The sequence below is a fragment of the Euprymna scolopes genome, chromosome 32, assembly GCF_053919585.1.
Source record: "Euprymna scolopes isolate OS-2025 chromosome 32, ASM5391958v1, whole genome shotgun sequence".
NCBI classification, from domain to species: Eukaryota; Metazoa; Mollusca; class Cephalopoda; order Sepiida; family Sepiolidae; genus Euprymna; species Euprymna scolopes.
Genome location: NC_136513.1, coordinates 39050273 through 39067578, shown reverse-complemented (window position 1 = coordinate 39067578; position 17306 = coordinate 39050273). Strand labels below are relative to the sequence as shown.

Genomic DNA, 17306 nt, shown 5'->3' with positions numbered 1-17306 from the left:
GTCCCTTTGACCAATGTGCACGCTTTAACCATTATGCTCGAGTGGCCTCTTGGTCTTGATAAGTGTTGATTTGTTTTGTAAAAAAATGTAAAATTAAAAAAAATAATTTTAACTTTAATTACTTGCAGTCCTCTCAGATTCTAATATTTTTTTAAAGTTAACTACAAAAGTAATCGATGAGTTTACAAATAATGAAACTTACCGCAGGTCTCGGTGTAGGAGAACAACAGCAACAAATTGAGAACGATATGATTCCCAGAATAATTTCGATTCCCGTGAATGCTAGTTGAATGCGGAATAAGGTCACTCTCCTTTCAAATTCGATGATATTTAACAGATCCTGTTAAAGTAAAAATTTAAATAATTTAATCACTAAATATTTTTGCAATTTCTGTGCGTGGCTTCTATAGGCCATAAGCCACCTTGATTCTGGTTATTTCAAAATCGGTGACGAATTGTGGATACCAGGCGCTCTATGTGTCAAAGAGCATCTCCCCCCCTCTCTCTGACTTTCTTACTCTTTCTATTTTCTCTCTCTGTGTCTCTATTAGAGAATAGAGAAAGAGAGAGGGAGAGGGAGGGAAAGAGAGAGAGGTGAATAACGTGGGCAGTGGACACGTTTGCAGAAGAAGGGTCAGCTGACCAGATGACGCGGTGTCATGTGATGAGGTTAGCTGATTCTTTCTTGGCAGTTTGGTTTCGGGTGTTGAAGAAGACAGACGACTTTTCAGCTGTCCCCCCCCTGGGCTGGGGAGGACGCTGACGTGTACCATCAAGCAAGCAAGGTTCACCTCCATTCTGTGTCAACTTCTGGAAGGTGAATAAAAACATAAAACCTTAATTATCATCTTGGAGTGAATTCTTCATCCAACAGGCCAGCTCCCCTCCAAGAGACAATGAAAACCAGAGAAACAACCGACGACACATGAAGAAAGGTATGTTAAGAAATGCATGTACACAAACACACACCCACGAAGACATGAACAATACGATTAGAAACTAGACGATCACGTACACGAATCTCCTTCTTGACACTATTTCCTTTATGACACCCCCATAATATAACATATTCGTTTTGGTGCTCGTGACTAAGTTCACATCATCGATGTGAAGTCGAACCTGTGTTTAATAAATACGACGTGGAAACAGGTCCCTAAAAGGGAAAGGAAATTTAAAGACAAAAAAAAACTATACAACACAATAAAATGTCTGGAAGAAAAAAAAAGAGAAAGAACATTAGTAGAAAAAAAAAGAAATACAAATCAACACACACACAACGATGGTCCGTTAAAACACTAGGTAATTAGAAAAATAATTTTTAAAAAAAGAAAAGAAAAAAATTTCTTTGAGAAAAACAATAGAATAACTTGGAAAAAAACAGCTATAACGAAAGACAGACTGATAAAATATTGTTAATTTTGAATTAAACAGCAAGTGTAAAACAGAAGGACAGAATAAAAGAAAAAGAAAATAGAACATGTGACTTGTTAGCTACAGCGTGTGTTTCAGAAATGAGCCTGTCACCTTAGTAAAAAAAAACACGTCAATCACAAAAGGTTTGTTGTGAATAATAATTTTTGTTGCAATTTTGAACTGAAACTTCATGTGCTTTTAGTGAAAAAACAATATGAACTGTTGATGAAAAGACAATGGTCATGTCCTGTAAAATGATTTTTTTCTTTTTCGCTGATTGTGCGATTTTTTTTCATAGGAATTTTTTTTTTTTTGCTGACGAGGACAAAATTTTGTTGTTTGGATTTTTGTTATTAGTAAGATGGGACTTTGTGATTGCTTATAGGATATTTTTGTATTTTTTTAATTTTTTTTTTTTTATGTGATTGATGTGTTCTAAAATGGTATTGTGCAGGATTTTCTTACTCTGTGACATGTATTTTTTTTTTCGCAGAATGGGGAGGTGGAATCTTGCTTGTGGGGTCTATGGAAAGAAGGATTAATAAAAGAAAAAATGTGTTGTTAATTAATTAAATAATAATCATAATAGTAAAGAGAAAGAAATAAGATTTAAACAGTGTAAAAAAAACAGAAGGTTGGTTAAGATTAAATGGTCGGTCTAATCCAAGTAGAATTTTAAAGAGGGGACAGGATTAAATTTACGTAGGCGGTTAACTATTTTTTTTTTTTTGAAGAGATTCACAGGACCCTACAAGGGGGATTTTTTTAATAGGTTTTTCGATTATGAAAAATGCTATTTTCGCCGCCTGTATGTAGCTTGATTAAGTTGGCCGGTGTTACCGGTTGAAAGATCATATTCTTCGCATACAATAAAGACGGGAGGCTGCATGCCTATGGGCTTAAAAGGCTTGTTGTAGCTGCAACGAGGGTGCGCGATAGAATGCACCCACATAGAGTAAGCTTGCAGATAGGGCCGCTTGTGAGTTTCGGCTGATTGAAAATGCCTAATTCTAGGGAGTAACAGAACTTCCAACACAAGAGCTGACGTGTAGTGGTGACGTGGCCACTATGTAGTGAATCTGAGGAAGGAGAAAAAGAAAAAAAAGATAGAATAGATGCCGCTTATACGTAAGAATTTTAGAAGTAAAATGTTACCCTATTGTGAATTAAAGGTACCAAAATTTTAAAAAAAAACATACTGGGTGAATTTAATTGGTATTATTAAATTAAATTATTTTGGAATAGATTTGGTTGGTTTAGTTATATTTTAGGGACGTTTAGCGCGTAGTTGCATTTTTTCATGAGAATTACAAGGCGATTAGGCTGTAGAAAGCAGTTTTTTCTGTTGTTTCATTTTCTTTTATAAGCCACGGTATTGTCACAAATTAGAAAATTTGGCAGGGGAAATACTATTTTAGAGTAATGAGTACCCTGTTAAAACAATACTAGTGGTTCCAGTGAGTTGGAAGATGCCACGTAGGCCCAAGCAACGGCAATAAGTCTTGTCCAACAAAAGTCTGGCGTGCGAGGTCGCGATAATTCCTCAGGGTACGGAGCGACTGGACAGTCGGTACCAAGCCTAATCACGGGGAGATAGAAGAAAGGGAAAGAGGCAGATTACGTAAGGGACAAGATGAAGCCTTATTATTTTTTAATTTTTTTTAGAGGAATGTGTGAGGGATATCTGGGTTGGAATCTTGGGACTTGCTGGGAATGCGGAAAAATCACAAAGGGAAAGCTACTTAGTTAGAAATCGATGCGCAAGTAAGCTTTGGCGCATTAGTTAGGGAGTGATGATTCCGTATCTTGTCGGGTTCCAGGAACTCAAACGGCTCCGAGTGAATCAGTGTGAAGGCGTATCTTGACTTAGACCAACCAAGGGAGTTAGTAGAAGAGCTTTGCGAAGTCCCGAAGTAGTAGACAGAATAGAACAAAGCTCCAGTAATAGGACCACTCAGAGAAAGACGTCAGGGCATTACAGTAAAAAAAAAAAAAAACCTGGGACTTAGGCCTATGCTGAAAGTCGAGAACGCGAGCGGGATGGTTGGGTCGGTAGAGAATCAGACTTTTAATCTGAGGGTCTGGGGTTCGAGTCCCCATGCGATAAAGCTACCACCAACATGGAGCATCCGACGTTCTGGTCGTAATTGCGATATGTTGGCCCCATTTCGAAAAAGTGATCGAAAATGGAGTCTCCATTTGTTTGGTCAAGTGGTCCAAATAAAGAGCAGAGTCAGTGGAAAATATCCAACAATGCGACCGACTAGACAAGATGTATATCTGCAAAGCTGTATCTTTGTCTAACTTGGAAGCAAGTTAATGTCGAGGAGGGACTTTCGAGAAGCAGCAGAAGGGTTGATAGTGTTGTAAAAGAGTACTGGTGCCTGATCTTTCTTGGAAAAGGGGTGAGTCCGGAAAGTGAAAAAATAAAGATGTACTTCGGACATAATTATTTTTTTAGTTAGTTAGTTATTAAAAATGTATGGCTTGCCATACATTTTGATAAAAAGGGGTGGAGGAATGTTAAAGAGCATCTCTCTCCCCCTCTCTGGCTTTCTTACTCTTTCTATTTTCTCTCTCTGTGTCTCTATTAGAGAATAGAGAAAGAGAGAGGGAGAGGGAGGGAAAGAGAGAGAGGTGAATAACGTGGGCAGTGGACACGTTTGCAGAAGAAGGGTCAGCTGACCAGATGACGCGGTGTCATGTGATGAGGTTAGCTGATTCTTTCTTGGCAGTTTGGTTTCGGGTGTTGAAGAAAAGACGGCTTTTCAGCTGTCCCCCCCTGGGCTGGGGAGGACGCTGACGTGTACCATCAAGCAAGCAAGGTTCACCTCCATTCTGTGTCAACTTCTGGAAGGTGAATAAAAACATAAAACCTTAATTATCATCTTGGAGTGAATTCTTCATCCAACAGGCCAGCTCCCCTACAAGAGACAATGAAAACCAGAGGAACAACCGACGACACATGAAGAAAGGTATGTTAAGAAATGCATGTACACAAACACACACTCACGAAGACATGAACAATACGATTAGAAACTAGTCGATCACGTACACGAATCTCCTTCTTGACACTATTCCCTTTATGATAGAATCTCCCCTATATCACCCCACTATATAACAGACTCTCAATTTGGTGTTCGTGAACCAGTTGCATCAGCGATGCAGAAACCGAACCTGGGGTCGATACCACGAAAAAAAAAAAAAAAAAAGAAACACAACGTTTTAAAAGGGTCCAACATAATTTAAAAAAATAAATAAATAATATCACGTAAAAAGAAAAAATTACACGATCACAGAATTCGAAAAAGAAAAAGAAACACAACGTTTTAAAAGGGTCCAACATAATTTAAAAAAATAAATTAAATAAATAATACCACGGTAAAAGAAAAAAAAATTACACGATCACAAAAAGGCGAAGAAAAAAAAATTGAACACACACGCACACAGAGAACAAAAGATACAAGAAATATTAAAAAAGAAAAAGAAGAAAAGGCCGATATGCCGTAAAAAGAAATTCGTAGTAATGGGAAAAATAGTAAACAAGTCACCATGCGTAATTCATTGATAAATGAATTGGTTTGGTAAAAAAACACACACACACACATACACGCAAAGGCAGAGATTGTGTCACCCATTATTGTTTGAAATTTGTAGAAGTGTCATTAGAAAATGTGTGTCAATATGAAATCGTTTTGACGAATTGTTGAATTTAATCTGTCAAAACAGGAATTTTTCAAAGGTCGCATGTACTTTCTGAAACAGCGTGTAAATTATTTGGAAATGCATTTTGTGTTCATAGTGAACTTTTCGGCTTTTGTGTGTTCATTTATTTTGTTTTTGAAAAAAAAAGGGACAATTGTTTTGGACAGACTGTTGAATTGTTGTTTGTTGCAGATGATTTTTTTTGTTGTTAAAGAAAAAAAAGTTATAACTGTTGCAAAATGTTTAAATGTATTAAGGTATTTTTTTTTGAAAATGTTTTTATGATGTTGAAAAAATATTGTAAATTGTCTTATGTATGTAATGTTATGATTTTCACAGCAAGAATTCAAAATTATCCGTAAATATACATTAGATTAAAATGATCTAGTAGAAAATAAGTTAAGACGTATGGTTGGCTTACAGATTCAGTTAGAATTTTAGAAGGGGGACAAGAATTAAAATTACGTAAACGGGTATTTGGAGAGTTTTTAGATGTGATAAGCCGTAAGAAAGATGTTTTGTTTTAGCATTTGGTTTTGTTTTTATTTTTTTTAGAGATCCTAAAAATTTTTCTCCAAGAAAAGTGACTTGGTAGGGATTGATAAGCACAAGAAGTGCCCCTATACGAAAAATTTGGGAACCTGGTTAATTAAGTGCTTAAAATAAGCTGGTTGCACGTAACGACTCCAAGCAAAGTAGTAAGTCTTCGCTTAATTAATAAACAGGCGTTGGAAAGAATACGAAAATTCTTAAGGGGACCAGTAAACCGATGAGAGGTAGTCCCGAGGCAATCACATATAGCTTAATGAAGTAAGAGACAGGCGAAAATATGCCGTAGATTACGTAAGAAAGATATAACCTTGTATTTTTTTTTAGAGAAGCATGAATGTGAGATATATCTGCTGGATCTTGGAAGCCCTGGTGAGAGAAAAGAAAACTCACAAAAAAATCGGGCAATTAGATAGAATTTAGGCGCAATTAAGGTGTTGGGCACGAAAGGTGTTAGTTAGTTAGGGGTGATATTTCTAAATCCTCGTCGAAGTTTCAAGAATCCAAGCAAGGAAATCCGAGTGAATCCGTATGAGAGAGTAAAAAGGGATATCTTAAACTTCTGAAGCCAACCACAAAGATTTAAGTATATGAGCTTTGATATGTCCCGTATAAGATAGTTATAGAATAAAAAAAACAAAACCATACTTGATAAGACTAACCATGCGGAAAGAGAGATCAGGACACTTTTGAGACGAAGGAAGTCGTCCATTTCGAGAAAGGTGAAAACCTCTAGTCTGCGGCATATGGGTGACTGGAAAATAGCTGATGTGAATCATAGGTAAATACCCTACACCCAAAAAGTAAATGCCACAAAGATCAGAAAGGTTCTGATCTTATAAAAAAGTAAATAATTGTGAAGTCGGCCGTGAAGGGCTGACTGAAAGAGATATTTTTGTGTGTGTTTTTAGCCTAATCTTTCTAGCCGTGTGGTTGTGTAGATGTAAAAAATAAAAAAATGTAGTAAAGTTAAAAATGCATACATTTTTTTATGTGAAATATGGAAGGGAGGGGTGTTACATGATAAGGGCTGTCCCCTGTTCATGTAAGTATAAAAATAGAGATATTAGTTAAAATGAAAATAAGAGAAAGCAGAAATCGAACCCTGGACATAAGTTTTAAAGAACAATAGGTTTAAATGGAATGTCCAGTAAATTGTTAATTCGGATGAAATAAATAATAAATAAACTATTCAATTGTTAAAAGAATGTGGATAATAAAATATGGGTTAAATAAATTAGATATGTAGGTTAAATTCCTTTGTGGAAACAACACAAGAAAAAATAGGTTATTGGGAAATCAATGTCGGAAACGTGCAAAGTCGCGCATGTTGAAACACGTGAATTTTGCTCACGTGGCCGGGATGCATGGATTTCTCAATATAGGAAGTGGGAGTTAGTTGGTCGCAGAGAGAGTCAGAGAGACAGTCAGGGGAGACAGTCAAGAGAGACAGTCAGGGGAGACGGTCAGTAAGAAAACTCAGAGACAGGCGGACGTCTGAAGCGAGACGTAACTTCAGAAACTAAAATGTGAACTTTGAATTCTTAATGAGGAAATCACGACCGGTCGTAAGGAAATAAATTCATCATTTGTTTTGGATAAAGCTCATCTTTGTGTTTGTGATTTCTACAAAAAGGTAAATTGTATTGTTATTATATGTCTGTGTTATAAAATGTCATTACATACACATCTCTCTCTCTCTAAGATACAACATCATATGTAATAAGACAAGAATTCTCACTAAGACTCATATCTTTACTAATAAGAACTCACGTAACATACGCGCACAAGTGGTATCGTCTAATACTACTAATAATAACTATATAACATATGTACGAGAACGTGCACAGCTCCCTGCAAGAACTGTAAAAACCTAATGTCTTTTGATAGGGATATACATGCCGCTGGTGTACGCTTATGGATATTTATATTCCCATGAAACTTCCTCCTAGAGAGGAAGTCTGTTTATCCCACCATAGGATCAGCATGATTTGACATAGATCAAACTCTATGACCTATTAAAACGTGCCCCGAAAAACTAAGTAGATATTTTACAAAAGATATATATGAAAAAATAAGGCCTTCTGGCTCTTTGAGACCTAAACTGTCAGGCCTTCCTAAAATCCACAAAGAAGATATTCCGCTTAGACATATTTTGTCTATGACGGGGTGTGCCCAGCACTCCTTAGCCCAATGGCTACTAACCATTATAGAATCGGTTCAGGCTCTATACACTAAACATTATATTATTGACTCATTTAGATTAGTTGATTACTTACACGAATTGCAACTTGGTGTTGAGAACAGCTTTATGTGTTCTTTCGACGTATCCAGTTTATTTACCAATGTCCTGCTACAAGAGACTATAGATATTTGTGCTGACTACCTTTACAACAGTGATTTAACCCGACCCCCACCCACCGTCGAGATATATTTGTTGAACTCCTATTAATCTGTACTAAAGCTGTAGAATTCAGCTTTGATAATATCATGTATAGTCAGATTGATGGGGTTCATATGGGAAGTCCCCTGGGCTCGGCATTAGCCGACATTTTTGTGGGATATTATGAGTCTGCACTATTTAACAGTATATCGAAACCATCGATATACTTTAGATACGTCGACGACACCTTTAGCTTTTCCATCAGAAAACGAGGCATTAGCTTTCTTCGATAAACTTAATTCCCTCCATAAATCATTAACATTTACTATAGAGGATGAGAATGACGGTTGCTTACCCTTTCTTGATGTTTTAATTGAACGTGGTAAGAACTCTTTTCTTGAAATTCAAATATTGACTGCTGATGAGTTTCTTGATGAAAAGCCCCCCCTAGAGTCTTCGCGACCTTATTTTAAGCACTTTACAGACATATACATAATGTGCAGATATATACATAATGAACAGACATATACATACATATACATAATATACAGACATATTTTTTGTTTAGCATTGTAATGAGGTAAAGAATTTAATATCATAAACAAAAACAAAAGCAACCAACATTTTTTTACTAAATGTCATCAAAGAACGTGTAAACAGCAAAAATATACATCAGACATAATATGAACATATTCGAATTTTACAAACTAAGCAGCAAAACAGGTTAGTGAGATTTGTGAAACTTTTTTAATAGCCATAATGAAGGGTGATAGAAAACGGAATCTGAAAATAAAAAAGACATTAAATTAGAAACAAAATCAAAACACAACATAAGCAGAGGATTTAGGAGTCACTGATTAAGCTATGGCTCACCAAAGGTAGGATGGAGCTGGGAAAAATGAAATGCCAAATTGAATGGACAAAGCAGTCAGAAGTTTTCCGCAAGCATGAAAATCTCCAAGTATTCTAAGCATACTATTCAAAATTTATCAAAAATTTTGCGTCCTATTCGTTTTAGCAAACGACTTCGGTTGGCCGAAGGTAACTGACATCGTTGGCCGGATTCAGCCCTCGAACTGTTGTTTAGTGACCCCTGCTCTAAATTAAAGTTATAGGAAAGATGCCCATCAAAATATTTTCATCTGGAGTGTGTTCGCTATTATCTGCCCGTCACTTCTTTATCTGGGTCAAATTCCTCTAGTGTTTGAACTGAGTTCCTCAGTTTATGTAGACCATTTTTCCACTCCTATTCTCTATAGTGCCATGTTCCCAGAAGGATGCATTGTTTTTAAACATCTTGAAAAGTATTTTTTACTCAGGATGTACTTTCTCTGATACGAATGTTGCAGTTACAAAGAAAGAAAAGAAATTTAAAAAATCCGGGTCGGCATTTTACTTTAACAAAATTCTTTATTACACTATACCCTTCCGTCTAGACACCATTAAAACGTATCTCACTGTCACATGTCCATCTAACCTGTTTCGCGTTTCTTTTCGTCCAACCGCATGCCAGTTTACACGTCCATTTTCTTTGACGTGTACTTTGCTTCCCTATCGCAAGTGCTGTTCTTTTTCTCTGTTTCTTGCCACGCCAAACTCGCGCACACTTCCTAATTGACATATGCGAGTTTCTCGGCTATTGCTGTTCATAATCTCTTCACAAGCAAGCCATCCGTTGCTGCTGCTGATATTTTGCCACACGCTCATATGCACTATGTTACATAGGTATTCGCCTTTGTTTAGTTTGTTTATTCTGCATCACTGATCAATATTGCAGGAGATGATGACAAGGTAGGGTAGCATACAGCCTGGACACTCACCGAAAGATTGGAAAGAAAATTAGACGGCACATAAACCCGTATGCTACGAACACTATTACTCTGTCTTAGCAAAATCATCCCACGAAGCAGCAACTTTATGGCAACTTACCTGCCATATCTAATATTACCAGGGAGAGACGCCCACAATTTGCCGGTCACTGTCTGAGAAGCAAGCATGAATTGGTGATTGATGCATTGCTATGGACTCCACGACACGGACGCACCAGCAAATGACGACCTAGATCCACGTACATTCAGTAAATAGCACACAACGCCAACTGTGAACCTAAAGATCTGAGGCAGCTGATGGAAGACAGGATACTCTGGAGAGGAAGAGTCACATTGGTCCGAGTAAGGAGCCCGTCCTGATGATGATGATTAGGAGGATGATGATGAAGAGCATGATGATAATGATGATGAGGAGGAGGAGGAGGAGGAGGAAGATAAGGTTAGCATTAATCGATATCTATTCTAAAACTGCTTTTTCGCAAGTATGCCGCTAGTTTTTTTTATAGTTCTTTTCAAGGTGTTGCTAAAGTGTTCTGCATGGCCATATGAACTTGGATGGTACGAGGGAGGGCTCGTAATATGTTTTATTTGGAAAAATTCCCAAAAGTCCTTTAAATGACGTTCAGCGATCACGTTATCGTCCACTATAAACACATCCGGTCATTATGAAAAACTATCTACTATGATAAGATATTAGAAACCATTCTACTAGGCGCGCAAAATCCATATTTTTTACCAAGTATGATCCGTTTTTGTCCACAGGGTTTCTTTTGCCGCTAAGGCGCAGTGTTTACATGTATTCACTTGGTTGTTATCACCCAGCCAGAAAATATCTGAAATCTCTTTGTCTTAACGTTACATTTTCGTTTTTTTTTTACATTAATCAACTAATTATTTGAGACTTTTCTTTCTATTTAATTAAGAGTCACAGTTAAATCTATTTTGTATTGTGCACAATCGTCTTCATTTCCCCATTCGTATATGAACTAAGCAATGCTGTATCTTTGTGCCTGTTTTACAAATATTTTTATGTATGTGTTCTGATAAACTTGTTGCACTTGTACCCGATCAGCACTAAGATCTCACTCATTATCTGTTAAGGTCCCTAAATGACAGAGAGGTTTCTATTCTAATAGTTTATTCCCTCGAACAGCTAGACTTTGGCATTCCCTTACTGCTACCTGCTTTCCTGGCTGAACTGATATGCAAAAGTTTAAATGTTACGTAAACTAACATCTTGTTAATCTTTCCTAGACATAGTCATGAATAGTAGCCCCTTACGTCCAAGTTATTCTTTGTTAGGAGGCGAACGTGAGTGACATAATAAAAACAGGGAAGCGATCACGGAATCTACTTATGGTTCTCCATGTTTCGGAAACAGTTTAAATAATGCATATACATGAGATTTTGTTTTGCAAACTATAGTTCAGTACGCGAGATCACAAAGTTAAACAACGATGAGCCTGGCCAGTACCAGATGGGCGACCATTTTGGAAGACTAGGCGCTGTATGAACCGCGCAAAGTCGTAGAACATTCCAGATTAATATCTGGGGGCATGTTTAACTCACTGGGACAGATGTACCCTCGAACGAAGACGGAAAGCAACGGAAAACTACCGTCTTTACTTGTCTTCCCAAAATTACCATGGCTCTACAATGTGAAAAACCGGATGCTGCTTCTGCTGCTGCTGCTGCTGCTGCTGATGCTGCTGCTGATGATGGTGGTGGTGGTGGCGATGGTGGTGGCGGTGGTGGTGGTGATGAGTAACGTTTTTTATTTTTTGTTTTTTTTTACATAGGCATAACCACTTTTCAAGGCCCAGAGACCACTCGAGGATAAGGGTTCATAGTGTACAGTAGTGAATTGGACACTATAGTAATCGTTAGGAATGGAAATTCGGTAAATTTGTTTAACTTAAGTGGAACGGCTCATCAAGAACTTGTTTACATTGAACATGAAGACAACCATATTGTAGTCAGCTGGAAAGCAGAGAAAACGGAAGACAATTTACTGGACGTGCAGTTTAAGAAAGAAGCTTTATTCATGGAATCTACGTTTAGGTTTAGGCACAGATAAAAAGTGGGGGAATTATTGATAGTGTTTTCAGCTAGACTAGTGTTCCTTGTGACAGTTTGGCGAGGGGGACCATAGATTGAAGCTCAGTCAAGCACTTCCCATGAAAATAATGATAAAGCAGAGACTAACTCGCAACATCTCTTCTGTGAGAAAGAGAATGCAGGGAAGAGAAAAGGAAATCTCCTACGAGGCTACGAAGTCTATTTTGAACTCTATCAAAGCAGGACAAGTCCTTTCTAACAACTCCTGCTCAGATATGGCAACAGTACTCCATCCTTGGACGTACCTCGCTCTTATATAGATAGAGAATTGCATCGGTAGTAAGATATCTATTGGATCGATAAAAGGATCCCACCATTTTTCCAGCGCCTTGGCAACAGATTTCATGTACGTGTTCCATTTCATATCAGGAGTAAAGGTCAAGCCCAGATGCTTGTCCAAACATGAGGGCTTTCCAAGATGAGAGCCATTCCTTTCAATTGATGTCATATGGGGATCAGAACGTTGATGATGTAAAGATAGAAGCTTAGTTTTAGATGCATTAAAAGTAACCAGCCATACCTTTCCTCATTGTACTACATGCTCAAGATCAGAAGAGAGAGAATCGAAGAGAACTTGGTCGTTTACGGTCTTAGATGTGCTACCATAGATGGTAGTGCCATCAGCATAAATGTCTACGAATGATGTAAGTATGTGATTTGGAAGATCATTAATGTAGATCAGGAAAAGAGTTGCCCCCCTGAGGAACTCCAGCATTAATACTGTGAGCTTCTGATTTTTGCCGATCAACTACTACTCTTATGAACCTACCAGAAAGAAATGATTTAATAAATGAGAAGACATTTCCAGCTATACCATAGGTGGAGATCTTGTGAAGTAAACCTGTATGCAATACCGTATCAAAGGCCGTTAATATGTCAAGAGCAATTGCCCTAGAAAGGTTGCCTCCATCGAGAGACTTGCTAATCCTATGAGATATAACTGTAAGCACATCTGCTGTAGATCTAGCAGAACGGAAACCATATTGTGTGTTACTAAGATGGTTATTTTTGATGAGATGTTTGATTACTTCTGTATTTAACACAGATTCCAGCAACTTACGCATGACGTACAGGAGACTTATTGGCCTGTACTGAGAGGTGGATTATCGATCATCTGAATTCTTAAATACGACGCATACTGATGACATTTGCGAGGGTGATGGGAAGCAATTCTCCTTAATACAACGTATAAACAGTTTTGTAAGTATAGGCGCTAGTTCTGGTTAACGTTTTTTGAGTACTATTCTTTTTTACAAGCTAGTCACCACTTATCAAGGCCCGGAAGCAACTCGGGGATAAGGGTTATTGCGGAGACAGTAAATTAGTATTGGCGATTTTATAAAGTGTCTTACTTAAGGGGGTGGTTCATCAGGAATTTGTTTATATTGGACTTGAAGACATCCAGGTGGGAAACAGGCAACAGGCAACTATAATTGGAATACCGTCACCGCCGGTTGCTTTAGCGGGATCAGGATTTTTGATTAGTTTGGCAACATCATCTACAGATATTTGTATATCACATAGCGTGTTTTCTGATACAGGAGGAAATATTGAGGGTTGGCAGCCTTGGTCGCAAAATGTAGAATTAGCTGCAAAGTTATTGGCAAAGAGTTTGGCTTTGTCTAATGCTGACGAGATTACCTCAGTTCCATTGATAATATGTGGGATAGAGCGCACGCCTCTGTTCAGGATTTTGTTTGCTATTTGCCAAATTTGGTGGAAACATAGCCGCTGCTCAGCTACTTTGGACTTGACAGACTGAGCATACAACTCTCTTGCGTTTTATTGGTGTCTTACAATGTTTGTAGGCAGTCCTGAAAGCGTCTTTAGTCTCAATACATCTATTACGTTGGAAGCAATGGAAAATTGATTTCTGTGCGCAATGGCTCCATTCAATATTGTAAAATCTTCTGGGAGTGATAGTGGGTGATGATTGTCCTCGGGTCCTCCGATTAAACCGGTAGAGGAGTCTGCACAGACGTGAATTTCTTCGGATTTCTTTTTTACATACAGTGGGTGCTTCCCATTAGGTATATTCCATTTTTAGTAAAATACTAGTCCGCGGTAATCTGTATAATTCCTCGTTTTGGGGAAAACATCGCGGTGAGATGTGTAATTTTGTTGTGTCGGTTTCCAATAAAAAATTTTTGAACTTCATGATATTGCTAGATTATTATTGTCGACGAGCATCCGATCCGTCTCTTCGTAACTACGTAATACCACTTTAAATTCACTGATATTTATGGGTTTGGCTTTTTGCGCTACAACAGCTGTAAATGGTTTTAAATCGGTTGTAAGTCCCTTTAAGTGTCACTGAAATTAATATATCAGCAGTTTTGCAATGTCCGAGAATTGTATGCAAGGTTTGCAACTCGTGACAGGCAGTTTTTGAGGGAACCATACCTTTTAAATAATATAGTCGGCCATTTTCTTTAATGTCAAATACAGTTCCATTTTTACCGTTTGTCGTATTGCCAAATTTACATGTGAATAGAAATGTATGTTCTTCATTAAAGTTTTCAAAGTTTTTTTATTGAGTACACTTTTAAGTTTTTATATCGGCATTGGAAACTTTTGTGATTGAATCATTCACAATTAAAGCAGATGATTTTATTTTTCTTGTGAAAATTATGTTGGGGGAAAACATTCCGGCGAGATATGTAAGTTGGTTGTGTCGAGAAGCATTTTTGAACTTTATGATTATGTTAGAGTTCTTACTGTCCACAAGTCTCCGATTCGTATCTTCGACCATACGCAATGTCACTTTATATTCACTGAAAGTTATGGATTTGTCTTTTTTCGTTATAACTAATGGTTTCAAATCGGCTGTAGGTCCCTTGATTATCATTGAGATTAATTATTATTATTTCACCCGAGAGTTTTATTTTCTGTTGTTTCTGGCCTTAGTCAATAATCGTCTCGTCTTCCATAAGTTTTAGGGACGTTATTTCTGCATATAGAGATATAATTTTCGGTAAACTTTTTGATAAATAATGTTCTCTTTATATGTTATAACGCTTTACGTCCATCATCCAAGACATCTCTTATAATCAAAGAGAAACTTCTATATCGTCTAAGCATTGAATCAGTTCTGTAAAAGCAGTTGCGTTCTTGTCGACAAATTCAAGGTCATTAGGATTCACAGATGGAGATTGAGTAAGTTTGTGTAGTTTACTGTCCTTAAATACTCCAGAAATTTTACCTGTCACAGTTCGAATTTATATTTATATCCATCAAAGCAAAGTCGATAGCCTGTTGTGTTGAGCCATTCTGTTAAACAAAAATGTGGGCGGTAGATCCAATCGGCAAGGAATAAATGCAGTCACGATCTCGGCTGTTGAGTAATTCTCTAAAATAAAGATGGCGGCAGTAGATCCAGTCGTGTATAGACGGAGAACTGACAGCGAACTGACTTGAATCCAAAATTCGATGTTTTTATAATAACGTCGGAGGTTTCTCGCTGGTTGCTTGTTCTAATTGTAGTTATAAATAAGATCGTCCAAATGTTGGTAGTTATACTCACCGTTGGAATCAAAAACATTGTAACAAGTGGAAATTTGGTAAATTTTATTGCTTAAGGGCACAGCTCATGAAGAACTTGTGTACGTTGGAGTTGAAGACAACCATATTGTAGTCAACTGTAAAGCAGTGAAAAGGAACAGAGTTCCTACAGACATACAGTTTTAAGAAAAAAAGCTTTGTTCATAAAATCTACGTTTAGGTTTAGGCATAGATGAAGAGTGGGGAAATTATTGATACTGTTTCAGCTAGATTAGTGGTTTTCATGACAGTTTGGCACTTGCCATGAAAATAACGATAAAGAAGAGGCAAGCTCACAACATGCCACTTGTGGGAAAGAGGTTGCAGAAAAGTAAAAAAAAAGGGCATCTCCGACTAGGTTAGGTGTTTTCTGTTATACCTTGTTTGTGTGGGCAATTTCTGAATCTCTAATGTTTTTGAGTCTTGCTTAATGCTTATAAGTCGTTGGTAGTCTTCCGCTAGTTTAGCAACCTTAAGTTTTGTTCTCTCTCCGATTCGGTTTGCATTCCTTCTCTAATGTGTAAATATTTAGCGGATTCCAGTTATTGCATGAATATTAAACATTTAAAGTTACCCACGCAAAGTTTTAAAAAAACTTTGAAATAGCCATAGTGTTTATATATGAATGATAGGAAACGTTAAGTAATTTCATTATTTTTTTTGTGCAGTTCTGATATTTCTACATTATGTGGAACAATGAAGTTCGGAGACTAAATAGTTCTGTTAGACATCTGACAACTTCAGTCACGTCGCTGTTTTTTTTTTTTTCATAGCAGAATATAATCCACGAATTTGTTATGTACGGTATTCATAATTCTTAGAGTTGTAGGTGAACTTTTTAAAAGTTTGCTCGTTTTTCACAATCGATTTAATATAGATCTTCGTACCTTCTGAAACATGAAGCGAAGGTTTAATGTGTAATTGTCAATTGCGCTGCAAATAGCATTTTGAGAAAAAGTATTTTCATTTTTGGTGTTAACCATTATTAGTAAACACTGTTTGTAATAATAATTCTTCAAACTTTTTTATGTGCCGTAATAGTCTTGATTATTTTATTTTATTTTTTTTTTTTTGCTGTTGCCTTTCGTCGACTTTTTGATATTTTTCATCATTTGTATTCCGTCTTTCTTCGTTTTTCTATTGTTGGTCCAAGAAAGGACTTTGAGTTTTTCAGCATCTTTAGCCGTTTTTATTCGTCTCTTCGTTGTTTGTAAATCAACAATTAAAGTAAAGTGAAAGTGTTCTATGTTTTAAAAGTGTCTTTAAAAGTAAGACTTTATCTATTTCAATCTTACGCTGTGAATCAATCAAGCAACATAGATAACTTGTGGGAATTGAAATTCCCAGCAAACAGATACACAGACACAAAACAGAACTCTTAAACTTAACTCGATTATTGGCCTTTAACTCTGGTGACACATGCCAGGCCACCAGAGGGCAAAGGCAGATAGTAACTTCCTGTTTTATAGATTTCTTTCTCTTTTTCCACTGAACTCTCAACGAGTCAAGATATGACGAAACACGCCCTGGTTGTCATCGCCAGCCAACCAGCTCTCCTAACTTACCCGTCAGCCTAACATCAACCACTAATCGAAAGTAACGTTACTATCTTCTCAATGAACTCTTACTATCTATATGTTTATATATCTATATCTATATTATATGTTTATTCTTTCTCATGTATTCTTATGCAAATAAATCTACACTAAATTGTTATCGTATATCGGTACGTAACGACTCTTCGTTATGCGACATTAGCTTCTCAATCA

At 37.1% G+C, this 17306-nt stretch overlaps 1 protein-coding gene across 2 annotated transcripts in view; it reads right to left on the bottom strand.

Moving 5' to 3' along the window:
* LOC145256287 (uncharacterized) overlaps positions 1-17306 on the bottom strand; it is a 68724-nt gene that overhangs the window by 7986 nt on the left and 43432 nt on the right. For both annotated transcript variants that reach the window (XM_080114991.1, XM_080114992.1), the window contains one exon: positions 203-340. In XM_080114991.1, coding sequence (XP_079971117.1) covers positions 203-340 — 138 coding nt within the window. The remainder of the gene's footprint in view (positions 1-202; positions 341-17306) is intronic.